General features: G+C 52.5%; 1 protein-coding gene across 1 annotated transcript in view; it reads left to right on the forward strand.

The window, feature by feature from the left end:
• Positions 1-5212, forward strand: part of CACNG2 (calcium voltage-gated channel auxiliary subunit gamma 2) — a 110097-nt gene extending 104885 nt beyond the window's left edge. The window contains exons 3-4 of the mRNA XM_019713436.3: positions 22-162; positions 1207-5212. Coding sequence (XP_019568995.1) covers positions 22-162; positions 1207-1742 — 677 coding nt within the window. The 3' untranslated portion in view covers positions 1743-5212. The remainder of the gene's footprint in view (positions 1-21; positions 163-1206) is intronic.
• The last annotated feature ends 4389 nt before the right edge of the window (positions 5213-9601 follow it).

A 9601-nucleotide genomic window follows, 5' to 3' on the forward strand; every position in this document is an offset into this window, starting at 1 on the left:
TTGACCCTCCATGTTCTGCAGGGGCCGTGAGGGCCTCGAGCATCTTCCCGATCCTGAGTGTGATTCTGCTTTTCATGGGTGGACTCTGCATCGCAGCCAGCGAGTTCTACAAGACTCGACACAACATCATCCTGAGTGCCGGCATCTTCTTCGTGTCCGCAGGTAATGGCCACAGCGCTGTGCCAGCCAGAGCCCAGGCCTGCCAGTGGGGACAAGTCCGAGGTTCGGGTGCCCCGGGGCTGGGAGGACCTGGCAGAGAGAGGAGGGGAGGGAGGAAAAGAATCTCCGGGCCTTGGGACAGGACGTACTTCAGGGAAGGCTGCAGGGAGGCCTTGGGCTCCCAGCTGAGCTCCCCAGAGTCCTCCAGAAACATCCCAGACCCCGTTCCTTAGCTCCATGGCCTATCCTCCCACCTCGTAGGAAAGGGCCCAAATCCCAGGTCCCACTCAGGGTACTGGGCCTATCCTCACTGCTCTCCGGTGGGAGCAGGCAGGCACCCAAAACCACATTTCTCAGCCCAGTTATATGACAAGTCCCACTTGCTTCCAATGCTGGGAAAAGAACATGGGCTGTAGCGTGGGCCATTTAATAAGAATGACTGATGTGTAAGTAGCACTTAGCACGTCCCAGACTCTAACAGTTTCCACATGTATTAACTCACTTAAGCCTTTCCATGGCCCTACAGGAGCAAGTCCTATCATTATCCCATTGCACAGATCTGGAAACTCAGAAAGGCTTTGAATCTGGGCAACCTGGCTCCAGGAGCCAGTCCTAACCCCCTGCCACCCCAGCTTCAAATCCCTGTGCAGCCAGCCTTGAGCAGCGTGACCCATTTGGAGCTCAGTGATCCATTTCTTCCTCAATCGCAAACCCCTTGAAAAGCACTCAGCAGTGAAGGCAGGTGGTACATGCTCAATAAACAATATCTATTATTATTATTATTATTATTACTCAGTACGTTGTAGAATGCCTCTCTCTTCTCTCGCCTCTTCCATATCTGTGTCCACTAGCTCTTCCCTTTGTGGTTCTCTTCAAATGGATGATAAAATATTAAGGTGATGCTTGCCAACTTCCCTCTGCACCCACTGGACCAGGGACGTCCCATCCAGCTGTCCCTGCCCTTTAATCCCGCCCAGTGCCGGCACCCTGCTCGGGAATTAACGCCCGTCTCCCTGGTTCTGCCCCGTGCCCACCCTGTGCCCGCAGGTCTGAGTAACATCATTGGCATCATAGTGTATATATCTGCCAATGCCGGAGACCCCTCCAAGAGCGACTCCAAAAAGAATAGTTACTCGTACGGCTGGTCCTTCTACTTCGGGGCCCTGTCCTTCATCATTGCCGAGATGGTCGGGGTGCTGGCCGTGCACATGTTTATCGACCGGCACAAACAGCTGCGGGCCACGGCCCGCGCCACGGACTACCTCCAGGCCTCCGCCATCACCCGCATCCCCAGCTACCGCTACCGCTACCAGCGCCGCAGCCGCTCCAGCTCCCGCTCCACTGAGCCCTCACACTCCAGGGACGCCTCCCCCGTGGGCCTCAAGGGCTTCAACACCCTGCCGTCCACGGAGATCTCCATGTACACCCTCAGCAGGGACCCCCTGAAGGCCGCCACCACGCCCACCGCCACCTACAACTCCGACAGGGATAACAGCTTCCTCCAAGTTCACAACTGTATCCAGAAGGAGAACAAAGACTCTCTCCACTCCAACACAGCCAACCGCCGGACCACCCCCGTCTGAAGCTGTGGGGGCCTCGCCAGCGCCGCCTGCCGGCTCCCAGGCAGAGCCCGGAGTGGGGGTGCGGCCCGCGCGCGGGGTGGGCCGGGGGGTGGGGGGAGGGTGGGGAAAACCAAATCATCCACGGGGGAAAATCCTTCCAAAAGCAAAAAAAAAAAAAGAAAAAAAGAAAAAAAAAAAAGAAAAATATAAGTAAATTCAAAAAAAAAAAAAAGAACAAAATATAAGAGGAACAAAGAAGCCAAACAACAGGAAATGTGAAAAAAATAAATAAACGAGGGAAGGAAAAACAAACTTTAAAAAAAGCAAGAGAGGATAAAAAATTAAAAATAGAAAATAAATCTAAAAGAAAATGCATGATTTCCCATGTACCATTATTTTAACATTTAATAAAAACCAATTTAAATGAAAAAATAAAAGGGAACCAAGATAACATTAAAGCAAAAAAATGAGAAGGAGCAGAAAGGAAGAGGGATGTTCTTTGCATTGATCAGGGGTTTATGTTACTTGCTTTTGTTTTGAACTCGGGAGAGTTACTTTTCTGTTCCCTGTCACCCCAAGCGGGCTCTGCCTCCCTGGCTGAGTGTGGGGTGGAGACTCAGGGCCCAGGGCCAGGTGAGCCTCGGTCACTGCCAGGTCCCTGGAGCCTCTGATGGGTGCCCCAGGAACGCTGGGCAAGCTCCTGGCTTGCGAGCCGGCTCCACCCAGTATCGATGGGGCTACTGTAGGCCTCCAGGTGACCCAAGAGTTCTTGGTCCCTCCTGTCCGAAAGGTGCCTGGAGGGGGTGCACTTGGGGCTCGTCGAGCCCCCAGGTTCCCAGTCCTTAATGGTCCTTAACCCACTGTGATGACTTCCTAGGCCTTGAGGGAAAGGAAGGAGAGGGGATGGCTGCCGGTGGCTTGCTGAGATGCCCAGAAACCCCGGAATCCTCAGGGTGAGCTTCTTGGGGACACCACCCCAAGCTCCTGTCCTTGGGGGCAGGAGATCCCACCCCCCGGGGGATATAAAGCAGCTCTCCCTCCTCACCCCTCACCTCAGGGCCACCCAATGACCCTGGGGCGATGGTGGACCCCCAGACTCTTAGGTCCCCAACCCCCTGGGAAGGGGGCTCACTGACCCTTTGGGGGTCCTTGGACTCGCTGAAGCCCCCTTGGGGCTCAACAGTCCAACAATGACATTGCAAAAAGGTTTCTTTTTACAAAAGAAAAAGGAAAAACAAGTGGTGATTTTTTTTTTTAATAAAAAAACCACAGACTATAAATAAATGTAAATATATAATAAGCGGATTTACTTGCAAGAAAATCAGATAGTATTTTTCTTTTAATTCTTTTCCAGCTTTAAACTGTGAAAACAAAAAATGGGGTGGGGTGGGGAACTTAAAATTTAGCAGGGAACTTGTAAAGAGAAAACAGAACACAAATATACAAATCCATTAAAAAAAAAAAAATACTGTTGTGAGAGATTAGAGCTGGGCTTAAAGCGGGAGGGAGAGAAGAAAAGGCCCTAGGGAGCTGCAGGGAGTTTCTGTGACGAAAGATCTCTTCCTTACACCGGGAAGGTGCTGCTACCGTGGACGAGAGAGAGTCAGGGTGGAGAATCCAGTCTTCAGGAAGGAAATCGCACACCCCAGTCTCACACACACACACACACACACACACACACACACACAGAGTCACTCACAGCGATACACGTGCCATCTAAGCCCTTCCACCCCCATACACAGCCAGAGGCAGGGTTCATAAAAGCCGGACTCATGCCCTCCAAAGCCATGGACAACAACAGCTCCATATCGGCCTTTCTGCTCACGCGTGCCCTCCCTCCACACACACGCACACCATGCTTGCATGCATGGAAAGAGCACCAGTCTAGAATCCAGCTTGGAGTTCTGGAATCCCTTACTGTGTGGCCTCTGTGGGCCTCAGTTTCTCCCTGTGTAAGCATGTGGACTGACCCCGATGAGCTCCAAAGGCCCATTCTTATTCTTGGCGTCTATGACTTTTAAGATCTGCCACCTGCCCAGACGAAGATGCCAGGGATGACCAAAATAGCTGCCATCCAGCCCCCAGACATTGAGAGCATTTCCAAATCATCACCAGTCAGCCATTCAGACACACACACACACACCCCATATGCCTCCTCACTGTGCTCCCAACCCCCGCCCCTACATCCAATGTCAAAGCAAAAATTACACACGTGAGCAAACGTAGCCTGCCATTCAGACAGAGAGGGAAAAGGCACCAGAGGTCCCCAAAGCCTCTCTTCATTTTGTGTCCCCTTTCTTTAATGCCATACCCAGGTACAGAGAGGGAAGGTGGCTTCCTTGAGAGAAGCTATCAGCCGCCAGGTTTCCCCGGCTGTTGTTGGGGGAGGTCAGAGAACAAGAGGCCCCTCCGAGGTTTGCTGAAGGCCGTTAAGGCCGAGGGGATGGAGAGCAGAGCTTTACAAAGTTTGGTCCCCGGATGAGGGCCAGCCTCAAAAGTTCAACTTACACCCCAGAATAACGTCTGGGACATCCACGTCGCTCCCCTTTCTCCTCAGAGGGACAAGGGCCAGTTCAGACTGAGAGACCCAACAGCTTTCCTTCCAAAGCTTGAATTTTAGCCCAGCCTGCCAGTCACCCCACTGAAGTGAGCCCCCCGCCCCCTGCCCCCATCAGCACGTCTTGGTTTGCTGCTTTTTGATACTGGCCTGGCCTGAAGTTTCTTCATTGGAGCTCTGGGGAGTAGGGGAAGTGGCCAGCAATGCTTTGGGGGTTTGCACACTCCCAGCTGCCCTTCCCACCTTTTGTCTGGAAAAGGGAAGCTCTGTACTCAGCTCAGCAGCAGCTGGCACCCTAAAGTCAGCATGAGTCACAAGGTGGAACATCTGTGCGAGGGCCCAGAAATTCCCAGGAGGCCACGGGGCTGGAGGGGGTACCCAGTGCCAGGGGTAGTGGCAACCTTCCTCAGTCTGGGCAAAAAAGCACCATCTCTCCCTCCCCGACTCCAACCTCGCCTGTCACCCCACCAGATTCCAAACCTGAGAGAAGGGGGAGGCCCCAAGAAAACAGCAAACAAGCAGTCACTGTCTGAGGAGAAGAACTGATGCCAATTCTCTGAGTTCTGGCAGAGTGTTTGGGATGGCAATCAGCGCTTTTTTCCAGGCCGTGGGGCCTGGGGCCGGGGCCTCTTGAAGAAGCCCATCTGGGTGTGGGCGAAACCAGCGTGGCTGAGAAAGGGCTGGGGGCCCGGAGGGAAGGAGCCAGGATGAGGGCGGCAAGGGCACTGCTTGCCAGGGTGGATGATTGCTCATGTCCAGCTCAAACCAGTTCAAGAAACCAAACTCCATTTTATTTTCTTGGTGGGTCCTTTTTTTCTTTTTTTTCAGACTGTTAACAGAAAAAAATTTTAAAAAGCAGAAAACTAAAAAAAGAAAAAAAAAGAAAAAAATCCTGGTACATGAAATAAAGATTTTTTTTATAGCTTGGTCCTCACTTCAGTGGATTTCTTTAATTGCTTTCCCAACTCCGGGCACCCCATTTTAAACAATTGCAAAGCCACAGAGTCTCAGAGTTGGGGGAGGGGAGGCTTAGAAACCATACTTTAGAGCGGCCCCACTCCTCAGGTCGTGAGTCCTCTCATAAACATTCCTGATACTTGCACACCTCTAGGGACAGGGGGCTCACCCTCTCCATAGGCAGCCCCAGCCCATGCTGGGCAGCGCTCATTCTGAAAGTCTCCTCTACCGTGAATTTCAATCCACTCTTCCTTTGGAGCAGCGACACTGAATGGATCCCTTCCCTTTTCAGCACAACAGTCCTTTAGATATTTGAAGACCATGAGGATGATGTCCTTGAGGCTTCTGTCTTAGAATAAACCAGCCCTACTCAAAAACCCAATGATACTCCAGGGTTTCAAGTTAGCCCATGAAAGTGCACAGCCTGGAATGGACTCCCTGGTCAGGGGTGCTCCTTGGGAGGGGCCGTGGACAGGGAAACAAATGAGGATGGTCCTGGAAAGGGTCCTGGGACTCTTGACTTGAAGAAATGGGACAGGCAAGATGGGATGTATTCTAGTCTGCCTGGGCTGCTATAACAAAATACCACAGCCTGGGGGGCTTACACAGCAGACATTTATCTCACGGTTCTGGAACCTGGGAAGTCCAAAATCAAGGTGTCGGCTGACTCGGTTTCCGGTGACAAGTCTCTGCCTGGCTTACAGATAGCCACCTGCTGTCTGGGTCCTCACATGCAGAGAGAGAAAGCGTCCTGGGCTTTCTTTCTCGTCTTACAAGGACACTGATCCCATCATGGGCGCCCCACCCTCACGGCCTCATTTAACTCAATTACGTCCCAAAGATCCCACCTCCAAATACCATCACATTGGGGTTAGGGCTTTAACATATATACTGGGGGGAGGGCACAAACATTCAGCCCCTAACAGGACGCTAACAGGAAGATCTGACCCTTGACAGTGAAGAAAGGCCCCATTTGAAGGCAACTAAAGCGCTAGACCCTCATTGTGCAGCGCTGGTCGGGTCAAACTACTAGGGGCAGCTACTTGAAGGGGGGCTGTCCGTGCCTCCCAACATGCACGTAAAATGCATTTCATTTAGTCCATTTGAACTTTAAAAAACTGTCATCTGCCTAGGATGGGGGGAAGGAAGGTATTTCAAAATCAAATCAAGATTTCAAAAGCAAACAGCAAAGTACTCATCTGTTGGTAAACTGTAAAATGCTCCTCCTGTGCCCACCCTCCCATCACCACCCTCACTGAATTTATTCTCCTTGACTCCGAAGGTCAGTATAGACTCACAACCGATGCCATGACAAACAGGAAAAGGGAAAGCGGACCAATGCTTGTTTGAAATGAAAACATGATGACACATTGCTCTAAAAGAAGCGAAAGCTTCATCGTGTCCTTCTGACATCTGTCATCACAGACAAAAAGAAGCATGGAAGTGCCATTCATTACCGTGGCTGGGATGCACTGGCCGAGGTATTTTAATATTTTCATTGGGAGAGCCAGAAGCGTGATCTATGGGGAGCATGCAGGCCCCTTAGAAACACACCGCTGGGGATAAGGGAGAAACCCAAAAGTCACGCCCTGGTCCTGACACAGACAGGGCTTCCTCTTGAGCTCCATGAAGAGAAGTGGGGTCTCTGCGAGGGAAGAGACTGTGTAACATTCAGGGGAGGAAGCTCTGTCATTTGCAGCTCTCCTTGGGGCTCAAGAGAAAGGAGACGCATGCAGAAACCTGAGCCACACAGACCTACGAGGCAGCCCCGCATGCTGGGATCCCAGAAAACTCCACTCTAGAACTGGCCAACAATCAGAACTCTGCTCAGTGCAGGCCAAGTTCCCAGGGGCCACACAAGCGTCTCTTCCTCCTGCCTCACCCCTAACATTTACAGGTCCCCGGGCAAGAATACAAGTAGAGGCCCACAGACCATAAATCGAAATATTTCACATCTGAAAATCAAACTACTGAACTTTACAATAATGCTCTACCCTTCTATTCTGACAGATAAATCTTCATGAGGACCTGAAAGAGTAGGTTTGAATTTAGAATTCTGAACTGCCTCTGAATTCTGCACCCCACAGGGCAGCCTGGGCCACGCCCACCCCGGCCCTTGACCTTGGCTCCCAGCCCACAGTCCAGCCCTTCTTTCCTCCCACATCCAGATTCACTCAGCATGTGCAGGGTCTCTCCCACAAACGGGGTACCCATCCAGGTTCCAGCCAGCCGCTGGAAATAGCCACTCCTTGGCTACCCTTGGGCCAGTCCAACCTCAAGACAGAGGTAGCCAGCCCTGGAATCTGGCTCAGGACCCTTTGGGCAGAAATTCTAAAGTAGCAGACATCAGAGAGAGGTCTAGAAGAGGGCTGCGGCCTACCCCAGGGGGAGGGGTGTAGTCAGAGGCACGGGCCCCTCTTGCACGTGTGCACAGCATGACAGCCTCTCGCTGGCTTTTGACTCCAGAGTTCAACACCCTGGGGCTCCGACTTCCACAGTGTCGGGTACGCGTCCGTAGAGGTCAAAAGACCTACACCTTCACAGGAAAAAGGCACAACTGGAGTCCAGAGAGGACAAGCAATGTGTCCAGACTTGCATAGTGAATTGGCCTCCCGCAGGCTCCAGGCCCCAGCGCCGACCCCTCACTGTCCCCAGCCACCCCTTCTGATGGAGGTTTGAAGCATTCCTCCCCCTGCCTCCTCCATTCAGGTTCCAGGCTTAGAGGTTCCCCCTCGCAGCAGTACTGCCTCACCAAACCCCGAAGCTCCGAGAGCGTCTGCGGCAGGTGAGGGAAGGTGGCTGTCTCAGTGAGTGTCTAGACCTGCCTAACAAGAGGCATCAGTTTGGACTGGCTTCCAAGCTGATGGCTGAGAAAGCTGGCTGGTAGCCAACAGCCGCCTGCTTCCCTGGTGCCCAGACTCTGGAAAGAACCGTCTCTGGGACAGCTTGCCGACTTCTCCCAGGCCCTGCCTGCCCTCGCCACCACGGCTGTCAGACACAAACCCGGTGGTGTGTGGGGCTGCCCCCCACGGGCTCACAAAGCCAACTGTGTGCATCTCTTCTCAACTGCGTGCTCAGTGAGGCCACGCTGGCACCATGAAATCGCCCATGCTGGAAGTGTTTACACCACAGAAATGGGCAAAGGCTACCAATCCGGGATTTTTTTTTTTAATGAAGAATTGTCAAACATTTACCAGCATACTACTGCATACATTTGTCGGTGTGTGCATGTAGGTTCACTTATGCACACCTACGAGACACATCCATAGGTCCCCAGAGTGTGGGTGCATGTATGTCCACATACATACCCTTCCATGCACGCACATACGTGCACACACGTACACACACACCCCTGGAATTAGATCCACTCATCCAAACAGATTCATGCAATCTGTCAGCATTTCATAACCGTGTCCCATCTACCAGGCCTTGATCTCGGTCCCAAGTGTGCAGACATGACAAGGACGTGGACTTTCCTGCAGGAAGCTCTCCGCAGAGACAGGGCCAGGGCCAGGGAAACGGGGCTGCTGGGAAACAGGGGGGTGCTGGGAAAGATGATAAAGCTGCACAGAGGCAGGGAGAGGAGGCGGTTTCAGCAAGGATGTGTGCACGCCCGCTGCACACATTTCTCTACACACCTGACCTACTTGCACAAGTAAGTACGGAGGTGTGGACACTATGTTGCTTCTGTGTGGACACATGTCCCATATGTGCATGTGTATGCATACATGTGTGCACCTGTATGTCCCAGCACATCGGTCAGAACAAAGGAACATAAAACTAGGGCAGACGGCCCGTTTTTGTCATCAGGTGTACCCAGCCCTGAAGCAACGAGCCCAGGCCCTTCTCTCTCTCTCTCTCTCTCTCTCTCTCTCTCTGTCATTACCTCTCTGTCTCTCCTTTTCAGTCTCCCCGCTCCGTCTCTCTCTTGCTCTGGGTCCCTTCCCCACTTTCTCCCTTGTTTTCCGCCCTGCTCCCTCTCCCACCAAGCTACTGGTCTCGGTCTCACTTCACCCGCACTGCTGTGCAAAGGATTCCTGGGGGAATAAGAAGCAAATGGTGAGACCAACCCAGGCACCTCTCTCATCTGCTAGTGCTCAAGGCAGAGAGGGAAAGAGGGCCACGGATGGGCTCTCTGAGACAACCCTCTGCCATCAGAGGGAGCATCCGGCTTGGCTCGAGGGGGAGAAGGAGAGTATCCCTTCCCACTCCATTCAAGGCAGGAAGTCTGGGATAAGCCATTCAAAATCTTACAGGGAAATAAGACATAGGGAAGTGAAGCACAGCCACCAACGCTTGGGGGAGCCCAGGGAGGGGATGGGGAGGGTGTGAGCCATACCACTGTTTCTTTACGTTACTCCCTCAC

This window comes from Rhinolophus sinicus, chromosome 1, assembly GCF_057876585.1.
Source record: "Rhinolophus sinicus isolate RSI-liver-muscle chromosome 1, RSI-T2T, whole genome shotgun sequence".
Taxonomy (NCBI): Eukaryota; Metazoa; Chordata; class Mammalia; order Chiroptera; family Rhinolophidae; genus Rhinolophus; species Rhinolophus sinicus.